General features: G+C 39.3%; 2 protein-coding genes across 2 annotated transcripts; both read left to right on the top strand.

The window, feature by feature from the left end:
• Window positions 1-393: 393 nt before the first annotated feature.
• On the top strand, window positions 394-858 carry LOC140867506 (protein FAR1-RELATED SEQUENCE 5-like). Its single transcript, XM_073272584.1, has one exon. The coding sequence runs from the start codon at window positions 394-396 to the stop codon at window positions 856-858; it is 465 nt and encodes a 154-aa protein (XP_073128685.1).
• A 129-nt stretch (window positions 859-987) lies between these two features.
• On the top strand, window positions 988-2,466 carry LOC140867498 (protein FAR1-RELATED SEQUENCE 5-like). Its single transcript, XM_073272568.1, has one exon. It carries the CDS (start codon window positions 988-990, stop codon window positions 2,464-2,466), a length of 1,479 nt encoding a protein of 492 aa, XP_073128669.1.
• Window positions 2,467-17,126: the final 14,660 nt, after the last annotated feature.

The raw sequence follows: 17,126 nt of genomic DNA, 5'->3' as shown, positions 1-17,126 counted from the left end.
AATTTAAGTCTTGAAGATTTACGGTCAGTGGGTGCCTAATATAGAATGAGTTATAAAATCCATATCAAATATCAGTGTACAAGTCTGTTAATCTGTTTTTAATTTGAGAGACATGTTATATATATATATATAAGTCACGTGTACTCAACTAAAGATGGCAATGGACTAACTATAATTTTTTTTTATTTGTACGGTCTATAAATCCGTTAGTCTATATTAAAGCTATTAGTCTATAATTAAAAGCAGTGGGTCGTTTGCGTTGCAGAAATTGTGGCATCTTACATCAAAGGATGTCAGGTATTTATCAATTATTAGTAATATTGTTAATTATTTGTTTTCTGAATTTATTAAAAATTATTATACTAAAATGTATGATCGTCATAATTTACAGAGATGGAAGAAAACAGTGGGGATGATCAGTCATACATCCCTCAAGTTGGAGAAGATCGAAAGCCAAATATTGGAATGAGATTCGAATCAATGGAGGATGCATATTCGTACTATAACCAATACGCACGAGAATTTGGATTTAGTGCGAGAATTAGCAATAGCCAGAGAAGTAAGAAGACGAATGAAATTATTTGGAAAAAATTTGTATGCTTTAAAGAAGGGCAGACAGATGAAGTTCGATGGAGTAAAGAGGCAAATAGTGATAAACCAAGACAAACTAGAGCTCGTCGAGACATTCGATCTGGATGTAAGGCAATGATTTCAGTTGTGAAGGAACAAACTGGTCCGGGATGGGTGATTAGTACTTTAGTAGAAAACCATAACCATCCACTTGCTACTCCTTCAAAAGTCCATTTGTTACGTTCACATCGCAGTGTTTCTGTATCAAAGAAAGCACTAAGTCAATAATTTGCAGAAGCCAATATCCCAACTTGTCAACAAATACGATTATTTGAGATAGAGCATGGAGGGCCAGAGAATGTAGGTTGTACAGAAAGAGATTTGAGAAAATACCAGAGAAATTTAAGGGAGGAGCACATGGGGATGGATGCTAAAACATTTGTTGATTTCTTGCAATCTGAGAAAGATAAGTGTTCTACTTTTTTCTTTGATTATGAGATTGACTCAGAGAACAGATTTAGCAGGTGTTTTTGGGCAGATTCTGTGTCAAGGAGGGCAAACATTGTCTTTGGCGATGTAGTGGTGTTTGATACAACATATAACACCAACAAATATGGGCTGATTTTTGCACCTTTTGTTGGTGTTAATCATCACAGTCAGACCATCCTCTTTGGTTGTGGATTTCTGAGTGACGAAGGAACAGAATCTTTTGTTTGGTTGCTAGATAAGTTCCTAGAAGCAATGCCTAGTGGTGCACCAAAATTGATCATCACTGACCAGGATCCTTCCATGACCAAAGCTATAGCCCAAGTTTTTCCCCAAACAGTGCATCGATATTGTCTGTGGCACATTTTAAACAAATTTTCAGACAAATTGAGTCCTGTGATTTTCCGTGACCATTACCAAAGCATTAGGAGTGTCATTGTACATTCAACAACAAGTGATGAATTTGAGGAGTCATGGAAAGGGGTTATGGAGTCTGCTGCCTTGGTCCAAAATGATTGGCTGAATTTGATGTATGATTTGCGACATAGGTGGGTGCCAGCTTATTTCCTAAATGTATTCTCTGCAGGGATTTCAAGCAGTCAAAGATCAGAAAGTTCCCATGCTTTTTTCAAACGGTACATCTCTAACAAGAATGCATTGATGGATTTTATTGTTCGTTTTAATAAGGCGCTCCGGAACCAAAGACACAATGAGTTAGTCGCAGATCATATTGATATGAATGAGCGCCCAAAAGTAATGTCAAATTGGCCAATGGAAACTCAAATGGTGAAAGTTTATACAAAAACAAAATGGTTGGAGTTTCAAAAGGAAGTAGTTTTGAGTCATCACTATTATGTGGAACAATTATCTACTGGAATCGAGTTTTGGGTTTATCATGTAATGAATTTTCAAGGTTCTTCTTCATCGAAACCAAGGGTTCTTACACATGACGTGCAGAGAAATGATGTATATTGTAGTTGTATGAAATTTCAGTTTGACGGCATTCCATGCAGGCATATGCTAGCATTTTTTCGTATCAACCAAGTTTTCCACTTGCCTGATAAGTATATTCTCAAACGGTGGACCCAAGGCGCAAAAGTAGGAGCATTATTTTCTCTGCCTGAGAAAAATGTGATAGACGATCCAGAGAGGTGTTTGATGTCAAGGCATTGGAATTTATCTTTTAGATCTTCTGTTTTAGTAGATGCAGCATCTATGACTGAAGAGGGAACAAAATTCTTGCACGAACAATTTGATCATATTGATTGCAAAATGAAGGAGTTGAATATTTGCATACCATCAAGCAATGCAAGTGAAAACAGGAGATCCATGGATGGGGCCATTGCTATCATTGATCCTTGTGTAATAAGAACAAAGGGGTGTGGTGATAAGTGTATTTTATACACTTAATTTATATATGCTTTTAATTGTTAATTGCTTGTTTCGAGCAGATTTATGTGGGTATGTTGTTGTTTTTGTGTTTGTAGAAAAGTATGGAATTTATGTGGAAAAGGAGGAAAAATGAGAAAAATGAGATTTGAGAGAAAAGAATTAAAAGAATTGAGAAAAAAAAGAAGAAGAAAGAAAGAAAGAAACGATCAGACAAGAGAGAATGAATAGTGATGGGCTTTCCTCTATTGGGCTTAAGGATAGCGCTAACTTAGCGCTAAAGATTTGAAGGAGAAGCGCTATCGCGCTTGTCAAGGAAAGCGAGAAGATTGGAAGCCAGAGCCTCATGCGCGCCCTCCTGGGTTTTTAAGCGGGCGCTTGTCGGGAATTTTGAGTTTGGAAATATTTTATCGGAAGGAAACTTTTATATTTTGTGGGCTTTTGAGTGGGCTTTTGGGGAGACGATATAAAAGGCAATTTTTCATCAGACTAGAGGAAGGGCGGCCGCAACAATTAGAAGAAAAATCAGAGAGTTGATCGTGACAATTTTTCTGGGATTTTCTGAAGCTTCATCGTGAATAACGAAGACGGAGTTTGATCGACCGGACACGGCGTCGACGACGGATTTGTTTATTTTATATTTTATTTTATTCTGAACATGTTTGAATTTATGGATTATTATTGTTTTCAGAATTTTAGTATGAACTAATTTTTTATAGTCTAGAGGTCGGATGGAACCTGGTGTAGACACTTTCTTGAATTCTTGATTTTATTGGATTGAATTTCTTCTAGATTAATTGTTTTTTTTAGAATTGATTGTCTTTTCAATTATCTGATCAATAATTGATTTGTAATATTTATTTGAAATCTGACACTCGGGAGAGGAGATTTTGAATAGGACCATTGGAAAATACACTGTTAATTGTTTATATCGCTCGGGAGAGTGTATAATTTTAACAGAGCTTTTAAAGAGAACATAGTTTTGAATTGATCATTGCAAGTAGATTCTTAATAGGGATATTGGAATTGAGTTGTAGTTGATATATTTTATTCGGCACTCGGGAGAGGGAATAATACACGTAAGTGTTCTTGGCTATTAATTCTTTGAAATTCATGAAGATTAATTAATTAGGATTTATTGTTGTTGAAACCAGGTGAAATCTATACCTCTAGACCATTTTCTCTGATTGATTTTTCCTGAAAGTTGTGTGCGTGCTATCTAAAATCATCTGATTATTTATTTTAATTGCAAAACTCTTGATTATTGATTTTCTAGATAAAGTTTGGACTATTCTAATTACAAGTACTATTATTTTAATTTTACTCCCTGAGGGATCGATACTGAAAGAGTGGGTGCCCAGTGAGCCAACTTGTGGCTATGGGCTTTGATGACTCTTTGTATAAACGATCTTTTGTTTAATGTAATTTACACTTTTATTAATGGCAATGACTTTATATTACTTCATATTGTTATATTGTGATATACTATTGTTGTTTTGATAAAGACCTTGAATATACCATAGTGTATGTAAGATGTGGTAGAACATGGAGATGTCTATCATGAAATACATCTTATAGTCACTGTATATTCTAAACTGTTCCTAGTCGATTGAGCCGTCCGATAATAAGGATAAGGATCGCTCGAGCTTGAGACTAGCATTTGCGATGCGGAGTACCACGTTTCATTGGTAGGGAACATGGAGATGTTCGAAGCATGCAAATGGATATTCATAGGATGAATAATCGAACTACCCTATCCGGACTTTCCAAGTGGTTATCACTTATCGAGTGGATAAAGTCCGCGGTTTTGGTTGTACACCATTAGTCCTTACTACTTGAAACATCATGGAGACTCTATATGCTAGTACTGTGCTTTGACTCGTTTACCGACTCTATGGGGGTCATCAGGTGTCGGGATTGGGTACAGTTACAACACATATAGGAGTCGATGCATTGTTGTCAAGGATTCACCACATACTTGCGAGTGTGGATATCCTATGCGATCTGAGGAGATATTAGTGTGACGAATCTCTGGCCAGAGTACTTGATGTGATTTAAGAAATGGTTTCTTAGTAGCACATGCGATGTCACTAATTTGATCTTCAAGATGTATTGCATAGTTATCGAATCTTGAGCGACTCTCGATATACCAATGGTTGTTGATTCGATCGGGATATATGGATGAAGGGACCGTACTGTACGCTAACCAAAATCTACTGGTTCTTGTAGGCACTATCAGTGATACCTAGGAAATCATGGGGCGATGTTGCTAGGCGCTTTACCATGATTCGTTGGGCAAGTCGGAAAGTGTTGTTCCGAGTCACAAGGAGTTGTGAGCCCACGGCTAGCTGTATCCCTGAACCATTGAGGGTCACACAGTGTAATGAAGTTTTAATCCCCGTTGAGATAGTTAAATTTAAAGAGTTAAATTTAATGAACTAAGGAGTTGGACTTCTTAAATAAGAGTAAGGGAGTAGGATTTCCTAAAATGACATAGGGATGGACATTTTTGGAAACCACTGAATTCGGATTCAGGAAAATTTATTTTGACTTTAAAATGTGCAGAAATGGTTTCTGTGCACATTGGTAAAATCGGTTCATCAATCGGAGTCACGATGAATTTTATATTAATTTCTGAACGTGCGGGCTTTGCTTGTCGGGCCTCAACTTATGACTAATGGGCCCTAAGCTGTTAGTGGCCTGCATTATAAATAAGTTATTGCAGTACAGAAATAAAACACAACAGGTCATAATTTTGAGAGCAGAAATCGAAAAACCCTAGCCTCTCTCTCTTATATTTCGGCCGACCCCTCCTTGCTCTGTCAGAGAATTTCCGGTCTGTGATTTTTAATTGCAGTCAGGAATAACGAATCAGATTCGTTTAATCTCTTCGCAGAAAAACTTCTGATAGATTATCTAGTGCAATCTATCAGAGGGATTAAAACCTCATTCGTGGACCTGATTGAAGGAGTTCATCAGTTCCTGGGAGATACAAGAAGCGCAGAGAAATCTGTGTGGTGTCCAATAATCTCGCTTCGAGATTGAAGGTAAAATTTAATAATTGTTATTTGATTTTACACACACTTATAATTTAATCATTGAACGGTTGATACCCACACTATGGAATCGTTCCATAATAAAATTTTAAACTTCCGCTGCACCGGGTATCAATCGTGATTGATCTGAACGCCAGTTTTTTCCAACAGTGGTATCAAAGCCAGATTGCTCAGATCAAACGATTAAATTAATCGATTGTACAAAATTTTTGAGTCTCGGTTTTTGGAAAACAAAATAAATATTTTTAAATAAAAAAAAAAAAATTTCGGGGCAAAACCCGGGCAGCGATTGGATCGCTGCCCGGTGGGGCAGCAATCGTTGCTGCCCCGGGCGGCGCACGGCGCCGCCAGGGCAGCGAGAGTCGCTGCCCTAAGGGGGCAGCCGGGCTGCCCCCGGCCCGCGCCCACGGGTGCGGGCCGGCCCGGGAGTGTCCCGGGCGGCCCGCGGGAAAAATTAAATTTTTTATTTAAAATTAATTTTAATGTGTTAAAATTTTATTTTTGGTCCGGTCAAAAATTGTTTTTGATTGGTTCACGAGATTTCGGATCGAATTGTTCGAGTCCGTAAATTTTAAAATTGATTTTTGGATAAATTTGAATTTTTGGAAAATTTTAATATTTTATCCTTAAATTGAATTTTGAAATCAATTATTTTTGGTACAATTGATGATAAGATTTGATCTTATGGATATATTAAGTAAAATATGATTTTATCTATAAAATTGGATTTTGTAGATAAAATATGATTTTATTTGATAAAGAGATAAAATATGATTTTATATGTGAAATAAGATTTTATATATAAAATATGATTTTATCTTGTTTAAATTTGAATTGCCACTGCATGTTATCCAATAAATTAATTTTGAATTAAATGTTATTGGATAAGGATGATCGATTGCCATGACCAATTTTGTAGGTGTATGTTAGGAATTTACATTTTGTTTTTATTGTTGTTGGTTTTATTAATGGGTCTGGTTTATGGCCCGATATGAATGTCATATGTAATAAAAGTGGGCTTGGTTTATGGCCCGTTCCCACCCCTAAAAATGTATCCCCTACTTGTCATTGCTATTTATTGTAAATACATTAGATTTAGTGGGAGATCAAGATTTGAAGATGGTGGGCCCAGCAGACAATAAAGACGAAGAAATGTAAATTGGAAGCTAATGTAATAGGATTGCATTGCATACTGCATATTACCTAGGATTGGACTAAGACTCGTGATTGGCAACCACGGGTCAATTAGAAATGGAATCGATCATCCTATATAATATATGATATTATGATTGTATGCATGTTTAGACATAATTGCGTGAATCCGGCAAGCATGCAATAAATTGAATATGATGAGACAAATATTTTATAATTAAAAATCCCTCATTTTAAATATGATTTAAAATTGATATCAAGATAAATAAAGGAAATTTAAATTTGTTTAAATGTTCCTACCTTCCATCAACGGTCAATGTATGTGATGCTACCCGCGGATACGGTCCGGCTCATATTATTGGGGGGGCCCGTCCGTCGGAAAGCTGTACATTGGATCGACAAATGTTATAAGTTGGGTGGAACTCCCATGGGATCGGCTCATATTATTGGGGGATCCACATGGCGACCGTCCATCACAACTTAATATTGATGGGTCATCTTGACATGTCACTTTAAACGGCGTCATATTATTGGGCCCTTATTGGACATGAGGTAAATACATGGGGGTTGCTTTGGAAGCAATTGGGCTCTACCTTTTGAGAATTATGGTTGGCTGATATTATTCGGGATCATAAGTTTGTCAATTGGACTCCATGTTCTCACTAAGGAAAAGGTTTCCCGTTTTCACTAGAGGGTGGTGAAATCGTTAAAATAGTGGGAGTGAGATTCATAAAATTAAATTCGCCTATTTTATGTCTTAGTAAATTGTTAAACAATCATTGATATATGTCTGTTTTCCTTTTCAGTATTTCATACAATGAATTCGCGAAATCCATTATTCTCGATCCTCGAACAAAACAAGTTGACTGGCGCCAACTATACGGAATGGTTCCGGAAGTTGAAGATTGTCTTAACTTCGGAGAAAATGCTCTACGTGTTAGAGAAAGCACCTCCGAAGGAAGCACCAGCTGATGTAAGTCCGGAGGAATTGGCCAAACTTGATGCATGGTGGGACCATGACATCAAGACCAAATGCTATATGCAAGCCTCGATGTCTGATGAACTCCAGAGGCGATTTGAGGACACCGTGAATGCTGCTGACATTCACGCTCAACTCAAGGAACTTTTTGGGGCTCAATCGAGGGCTGAAAGGTTCGCTACTGTTAAGGAGCTGATGACGTGCCGCATGCGTGAAGGGACTTCGGTCCGTGATCATGGGGTACGAGTGATTTGGCTCATACAGAAGTTAGCGACCCTAGATTTGGTGTTGTAGCATGAACTCAATGTGGATTTACTGCTTCTGTCTCTTCCTTCTTCGTTTGACGGATTTGTGGTAAATTTTAATATGAACAAGATAGAGGCCACCCTTGAAGAGATGGTCAATATGCTCGTTACATATGAATCCACACTTAAGAAGGATAAGCCAGCTTTCTTGGTGGGCTCCTCATCTTCTGCTAAGAAGGGGCCAAGTATGAAGGGTAAGAAACGTTCTGCCCCACCCAAGAAAGTCGAGCTCGAGAAGAAGCATAAGACAAAGGCTTCAAACATTGGTAAATCCAAGGATGTTTGTCATTACTGTAAGAAGCCGGGTCATTGGAAGCGCAACTGCAAGGAATATCTAGAGCAGTTGGGAACTGCGAAGGGTATGTTCTATATTGAAATAAACATTTCACTTAATACAACTTCTTGGGTATTGGATACCGGATGTGGATCTCACATTTGCAATGATTTGCAGGTGATGACAAGAAGTCGCAGGCTTAGAATGGGTGAGACCCAGCTGAGGCTCGGGAATGGTTCCAGAGTTAAAGCTACGGCCGTTGGAGATGTTTGTTTAACTTTGCAGAACGGTTTTAAGTTATTTTTAAGAGATGTTTTATTTGTTCCAGATTTAATTAAAAACATTATTTCTGTTTCTATGCTAGATAGAGATGGTTATTCTTGCAATTTTGTAAATGGGATTTGCAATATTTACAAGAATGAATGTTTGATTGGAAATGGACAACTTGAAAACGATCTATACAACTTAAAACTAAAAGACGTTCCAGTGAATTATGTTGATAAACCGGCGACAACAAACAAAAGGAAAATCGATAGTCAAAACCCGGCAAACCTTTGGCACGCTAGGCTAGGTCATATTTCCTCAAGGAGGATGAACAAGCTAGTGGGAGAGGGAATGTTTGATATGTCTGATATTAACTCTCTACCTACTTGTGAATCCTGCCTGAAAGGAAAAATGACTAAATCTCCTTTTAAGGGAAAACCTGAGCGTAGTCAGAATCTGTTGGATTTGATCCATACAGATGTTTGTGGTCCATTTAGAGTAGGGACTCAACATGGCCACACCTACTTCATTACCTTTACTGATGATTATTCAAGGTATGAGTATTTATATTTAATGAAATATAAGTCTGAAGCATTTGAAAAGTTCAAAGAATTCAAGGCTGAAGTAGAAAACAAGCTAGGTAAAAGTATTAAAGCACTTCGATCGGATCGAGGTGGAGAATACTTAAGTACCGAGTTCTTGGACTATCTAAAAGAGAATGGGATTCTCTCTCAGTGGACTCCTCCTATGACACCACAGCTTAATGGTGTATCGGAGCGTCGTAATCGAACTTTGTTGGACATGGTTCGATCCATGATGAGCTTCACTGAGCTTCCACCTTCGTTTTGGGGCTATGCGCTTGAAACGGCGGTATTGTTGTTGAACAACGTCCACACTAAAGCAGTGGACAAAACACCATACGAGTTATGGAATGGCAAAGCTCCTAAGTATTCGTACTTGAGAATTTGGGGATGTCCTGCTTACGTGAAGCAGACAGTGGGAGACAAGTTGGATAGTCGATCCAGCTTATGTTATTTTGTGGGGTATCCGAAGAATTCAATCGGATACTATTTCTATTATCCTGCTGAAACAAAGGTGTTTGTTTCTAGGAATGCCACCTTCTTGGAGAAGGAGTTCTTATTGGATAAGAAAGGCGAGATGATGGAACTCGAAAAAGTTCGAGAAGAACCCGAAATACAAAATAACGATCCTACACCTCAGGAACCATTGCTGGACACGCCTGAACCTAGAAGATCCGAGAGGACTTCTAGACCTCCTGTTCGATATGGTCTTCTTCTTGAAGGGGATCAAGATGAACCCGACATTGGATGTGATCCAAGAAACTTCAAGGAAGCAATTTCTGATGCGGATTCAAATTTATGGCTTGAAGCTATGCAGTCTGAATTGGATTCAATGCATACAAACCAAGTCTGGTCTTTAGTAGATCCTCCCGATGGAATTGTTCCAATAGGGTGTAAATGGATCTACAAGAGAAAACTTGGGCCTGATGGTAAGGTATTGACCTACAAGGCGCGATTGATGGCGAAAGGTTATACTCAAAGGCAAGGAGTTGACTATGATGAAACCTTTTCACCAGTTGCAATGTTCAAGTCCATAAGAATCCTTATTGCCATAGCTGCATGGTATGACTATGAGATATGGCAAATGGATGTGAAGACTGCTTTTCTTAATGGAGACATTAAGGAAGAAATCTATATGAAGCAGCCTGAGGGGTTCACATCCATGGGAAGCGAGCATAAGGTATGCAAGTTTCAGAGATCAATTTATGTTCTAAAACAAGCATCAAGAAGTTGGAACCAGAAATTTGATGAAACAATAAAAGATTTTGGTTTCATCAAGAACCCGGAGGAACCATGCGTGTACAAGAAAGTAGTTAAGGATGCTGTGACATTCTTAGTACTTTATGTTGATGACATCCTACTCATTGGGAATGATGTAGGGATGTTGCAGTCAACAAAGATATGGTTATCAGGTAGATTTTCGATGAAGGATTTGGGTGAGGCATCCTACATTCTTGGGATACAGATCTATAGAGATAGATCTAAGAGAATGATAGGACTCACTCAATCAACCTACATCGATACCATATTGAAACGGTTTTCAATGGATGGGTCCAAGAGAGGACATCTACCCATGTGTCATGGAGTTTCTCTATCCAAGTCTATGTGTCCCAAGACTGATGCAGAGATAGAGAATATGACACATGTACCATATGCGTCAGCTATAGGTAGTATCATGTATGGGATGATATCTACCAGACCGGATGTAGCATTTGCTCTGAGTGTCACGAGCAGATATCAGTCTAATCCTGGTCAAATGCATTGGAAAGCCGTGAAGGACATTCTTAAGTACTTACGAAGGACTAAGAATATGTTCATGGTTTATGGAGGACGAGATCTGAAATTGGAAGGCTATACCGACTCTAGCTTCCAAAGTGACGTGGATGACTCGAAGTCAACCTCTGGATTTGTGTTCATGCTTAATGGCGGTGCTGTCTCTTGGAAGAGTTCCAAGCAGGACACCACAGCGGATTCCACCACTGAGGCTGAATACATTGCAGCATCAGCTGCTGCTAAAGAGGCCGTTTGGATGAGGAATTTCGTCCAAGAGTTGGGCGTCATTCCTGAATTTGTTGGTCCAGTCCCGGTGTACTGCGACAACACGGGTGCCGTTGCTCAAGCAAAGGAACCAAGGTCTCATCAAAGATCCAAACACGTACTGAGGAAATACCACATCATCCGGGAGATTGTGGAAAGAGGAGACATCACTGTCGAACGAGTGGCCTCTGCAGACAATATCGCTGATCCGCTTACTAAGCCCTTGCCAGGACCATTGTTTGACAAACATCGCGAAGCAATGGGTCTACGTAGTATGACTAGTTGGCTATAGGGCAAGTGGGAGATTGAAAGAGTGGGTGCCCAGTGAGCCAACTTGTGGCTATGGGCTTTGATGACTCTTTGTATAAACGATCTTTTGTTTAATGTAATTTACACTTTTATTAATGGCAATGACTTTATATTACTTCATATTGTTATATTGTGATATACTATTGTTGTTTTGATAAAGACCTTGAATATACCATAGTGTATGTAAGATGTGGTAGAACATGGAGATGTCTATCATGAAATACATCTTATAGTCACTGTATATTCTAAACTGTTCCTAGTCGATTGAGCCGTCCGATAATAAGGATAAGGATCGCTCGAGCTTGAGACTAGAATTTGCGATGCGGAGTACCACGTTTCATTGGTAGGGAACATGGAGATGTTCGAAGCATGCAAATGGATATTCATAGGATGAATAATCGAACTACCCTATCCGGACTTTCCAAGTGGTTATCACTTATCGAGTGGATAAAGTCCGCGGTTTTGGTTGTACACCATTAGTCCTTACTACTTGAAACATCATGGAGACTCTATATGCTAGTACTGTGCTTTGACTCGTTTATCGACTCTATGGGGGTCATCAGGTGTCGGGATTGGGTACAGTTACAACACATATAGGAGTCGATGCATTGTTGTCAAGGATTCACCACATACTTGCGAGTGTGGATATCCTATGCGATCTGAGGAGATATTAGTGTGACGAATCTCTGGCCAGAGTACTTGATGTGATTTAAGAAATGGTTTCTTAGTAGCACATGCGATGTCACTAATTTGATCTTCAAGATGTATTGCATAGTTATCGAATCTTGAGCGACTCTCGATATACCAATGGTTGTTGATTCGATCGGGATATATGGATGAAGGGACCGTACTGTACGCTAACCAAAATCTACTGGTTCTTGTAGGCACTATCAGTGATACCTAGGGAATCATGGGGCGATGTTGCTAGGCGCTTTACCATGATTCGTTGGGCAAGTCGGAAAGTGTTGTTCCGAGTCACAAGGAGTTGTGAGCCCACGGCTAGCTGTATCCCTGAACCATTGAGGGTCACACAGTGTAATGAAGTTTTAATCCCCGTTGAGATAGTTAAATTTAAAGAGTTAAATTTAATGAACTAAGGAGTTGGACTTCTTAAATAAGAGTAAGGGAGTAGGATTTCCTAAAATGACATAGGGATGGACATTTTTGGAAACCACTGAATTCGGATTCAAGAAAATTTATTTTGACTTTAAAATGTGCAGAAATGGTTTCTGTGCACATTGGTAAAATCGGTTCATCAATCGGAGTCACGATGAATTTTATATTAATTTCTGAACGTGCGGGCTTTGCTTGTCGGGCCTCAACTTATGACTAATGGGCCCTAAGCTGTTAGTGGCCTGCATTATAAATAAGTTATTGCAGTACAGAAATAAAACACAACAGGTCATAATTTTGAGAGCAGAAATCGAAAAACCCTAGCCTCTCTCTCTTATATTTCGGCCGACCCCTCCTTGCTCTGTCAGAGAATTTCCGGTCTGTGATTTTTAATTGCAGTCAGGAATAACGAATCAGATTCGTTTAATCTCTTCGCAGAAAAACTTCTGATAGATTTTCTAGTGCAATCTATCAGAGGGATTAAAACCTCATTCGTGGACCTGATTGAAGGAGTTCATCAGTTCCTGGGAGATACAAGAAGCGCAGAGAAATCTGTGTGGTGTCCAATAATCTCGCTTCGAGATTGAAGGTAAAATTTAATAATTGTTATTTGATTTTACACACACTTATAATTTAATCGTTGAACGGTTGATACCCACACTATGGAATCGTTCCATAATAAAATTTTAAACTTCCGCTGCACCGGGTATCAATCGTGATTGATCTGAACGCCAGTTTTTTCCAACAGATACTTGATTTTATCACTATATTAAAACTTGACACTCGTACGCTTGCGAGGAAATTTTCACAAGAAGTTTTTGGCGCCGTTGCCGGGGAGTAAATTTGATTAATTTTTAGTCTTGTTACCAATTAGTCTAGATTTTAATTTAGAGTTTTTATTTTAATTTTAAGTTGCTAATTAATTTCTTCTTATTTTTAATTGCAGTCTATGCGACGATCTCAAAGTTCTAACTCTCTATTTTTTGATCCGGAGATCGAGCGCACTGCACGTGCTTTGCGAAGAGAGAGAAGAGAAGAAATTGAAAGAATGGCTGAACAAGAAGAAAACCAAGCTCCCCTAGTGCCTATTAAAGATCACTTCAGACCGACGATCCAGACTCATTATTCTGGAATCGCTCGAGGAACTATCAATGCAAACAATTTTGAGCTGAAGCCTGCATTGATCAACATGGTTCAACAGAACCAATTTAATGGGAGCGCCAATGCCGATCCTTATCTACACTTACGCATTTTTTTGGAGATAACCGATACGGTAAAAATTAATGGTGTGTCTGAGGATATTATACGTTTACGCTTGTTTCCGTTTTCTCTCAGGGATCAAGCCAGAAGTTGGTTGCAATCATTGCCGCTTGGAAGCATCACTACTTGGGAGGGGATGGCAGAAAAATTTCTTGCGAAATATTTTCCACCTGCCAAAACCACCCAACTGAAGATTGAGATCAGTACTTTCAGGCAGATGGACTCTGAACAGCTTTACGAGGCGTGGAAAAGGTATAAAGAATTATTAAGACGTTGTCCTAACCATAATTTTTCAGATTGGGAACAGATTGAGTGGTTTTACAACGGACTGAATGCGCCTACGAGAATGAATGTGGACTCAGCAGCTGGAGGTACTATATTTGCGAAGGATCATGTTCAGGCTTATGATATGATGGAGGAGATGACGGTCAATAGTTTCCAATGGCCATCTGAGCGTATAGGAGTAAAGAAGCCGGCTGGAGTGTATGCAGTGGATCCTCTCACGTCCATCACTGCTCAATTATCTGCACTGACTATACAGGTAGCTTCTTTGAATAAAATTAATGTTGCAGATTCAAATGGAGTTGAAGGATCACCGGCTATAGAGCAAGTTAATTATATAAATCCAAATGGCTACAGAGGATATGGAGCGTACAGAGGTAATCCTATTTCCAATACCTTTCACCATAATTTTCGAAATCATGAAGATTTTTCTTATGCTAACAATACTAATAAGGGTGATGGTAAGTTGTCTTTGGAGGATGTGGTTAGTACCTTTGTGCAGGAATCAGGTAAGAGGATGGCAAGAACTGAGTCTCGACTTGACAGTTTGGAGACGCACATGACCAACATGGGTGTTGTGTTGCAATCCATGGAAACCAGCATAGGGCAGTTGGCGAACGCACTGAAGGACAACAACCGCGGCCAGTTCCCTAGCAATACTGAGGTAAATCCCAAGGAGCAGTGCAATTCCATAGAGTTGAGAAGTGGAAAAGAAGTTGGAATTCAAGAACCTGCTGTTGATGAGAAGAAATTTGAGGAAAAAGTTGAGGAGAAGGAGCCAAAACCGATGTATAAGCCTCCACTTCCCTACCCGCAGAGGTTCAAAAAGAAAGCATTGGACGAGCAGTTCTCCAAATTCTTGGAGATTTTCAAGAAAATTCACATCAACATCCCCTTTTCTGATGCTTTGGAACAAATGCCGAACTACGCAAAATTCATCAAGGAGATGATGTCCAAGAAAAGGAGACTGCTAGAGAACAAGGTGGTCAATTTGACTGAAGAGTGCAGTGCGGTGCTGCAAAAGAAGATGCCACAAAAGCTTAAGGATCCAGGAAGTTTTACTATTCCTTGTTCTATTGGCTCTTCTTATTTTAATAATGCACTTTGTGATTTAGGGGCCAGTATTAACTTAATGTCATTATCTATTTACAGGGCCTTGGAGTTGGGAGACATGAAATCGACTAAGATTTCATTGCAATTGGCGGATCGGAGCATTAAATATCCACTAGGAATTGTTGAACATGTTCTAGTCAAGGTGGATAAATTCATCTTACCAGTGGATTTTGTGATATTGGATATAGAAGCAGATCATGGTGCTCCACTCATTTTTGGGAGACCATTCTTGGCCACGGCTGATGCCAAGATAGAAGTGAAGAAGGGTGCGTTGTCGATGGGTGTGGAAGGCGAGAGAGTGATGTTCAACTTATTCATGAAGACATCTAATCCATCCATCGAAGACTTATGCTCAATTGAACCGGTTATGAACCGGGAGAACTGTAAAAGATCTGATTTTGCGGTTGATTCATCGAATGAGAGAGCGCCAAAAACACCAAAGAAGGCCACGAAAAAAGCAAAATTTAAAAGGCGGATCGTGGAATTTATTTGGCGCGTGAAAGAGAAAGGGAAGACTTAATACTTTGAAAGTCGGGCTGGCGACTCTAAACCAAGCGCTTTTTTGGAAGGCAACCCAAAAAAATTTTTGTTTTATTTTTTTTATTTATTTAAATTTCTGCTTTAATTTTTTTGTTATTTTTATTTTTTGCTCATTAGTTAATTTTATGATTTTTGAATTATTGTTGATTATTTTGGAGGCCTAATTTTAAAATTGTTGAATTATTTTTCAGGATTTTGGTCTTCTTGCAGCGCATTATGGGCGCTCGCCCAAGATTGGAGGCGTCCGCTCAAGATTTGGGAGTTGAAATCAGAGGCTTATGCGCGCCCGCCTCCACTCTACGCACTGAAGCTACACGAACAGCGCTACGCCTTGCGCCATCGCACTACTGAATAGCGCCTCACCATGCGCTATCGCCCTCCATACTAGCGCAAGAAGCATGCGCTATCGCGCACTCCAGCAGCGCAAGCAACATGCGCTAACGCGCTCCTTAACCGCGCTCCACCATGCGCTAACGCGCTCCTTTATAGCGCCATTATCAAGCGCTATCGCGCTACTTCACTAGCGCAACATCAAGCGCTAACGCGCGACTGAACAGCGCTATCGCGCACGCATTACTTTTCAGGAGTTTAAAAGCCCACTTCAGATTCGATTCCTCCCAGACTTAAATCACAATCCCCAGTCCATATTTAAATCTCACGCAAGGGCATGATCATCGTAAATCTTCTACTCAACAAAATATCATCAGCTCAAGGATTGTGATCTTAATTACAAGGCAGAGATTCTCAAAATTGATCTTGCTCCATCTCAGCTTGTCGAGAAAGGGGAAATTGAAGAATTTGGAAAATGTATTCGTGAACGGTACAAAAGCTGAAATTTTATCCCTTATATTTGATTCTTGATAAATGTTGTGATTTGAGGCTATTGGGTTGTCTGAGTTTTGTCTGAGTTGTGGATTGGAGTACGTTTGCGGCAGTGAAATTCTATATCATTGTATTAATGCCTACCAAGTGTTTGTTGAATTGCTTGGGTTATATTTGAACGTTGGTTGCTGGAATTGTTGGGAGTTTATTGCATTGTTTGAGGCATTTGATTTGAAGTGAGTTAAATTATTGAGTTACAATGCCACCGAAAACCAAAGGGAAAGGAGCAATTTCGTCGTCCTCTGCTGCTTCATATGATAGACATAGATTTTGGAATGCCACAGCAGAGGAGTATTGTTTTGATGTAATGGAGCGAGGGATGCACAAAGAAAGAGGAATGAGTTTGAGAGAGCATAGTGCACCGGCGTTAATTGAAGCTAAGAGACGAGGTTGGGAGACATTTGTGAGGAGTCCACCAGATGCTGTTATATCATTGATTCATGAGTTTTATGCAAATTTGATGGTCAAAGACGTGAATTTGAAAGTTTGAGTTCGAGGGAAATTGGTGTCTTTTGATAAGAGTACAATTAACCG

This window comes from Henckelia pumila, chromosome 4 (assembly GCF_033568475.1).
Source record: "Henckelia pumila isolate YLH828 chromosome 4, ASM3356847v2, whole genome shotgun sequence".
In the NCBI taxonomy this organism is placed as follows: domain Eukaryota; kingdom Viridiplantae; phylum Streptophyta; class Magnoliopsida; order Lamiales; family Gesneriaceae; genus Henckelia; species Henckelia pumila.
The sequence above is the reverse complement of the archived record's forward strand: the minus strand, read 5'-3'. Positions and strand labels throughout refer to the sequence as shown.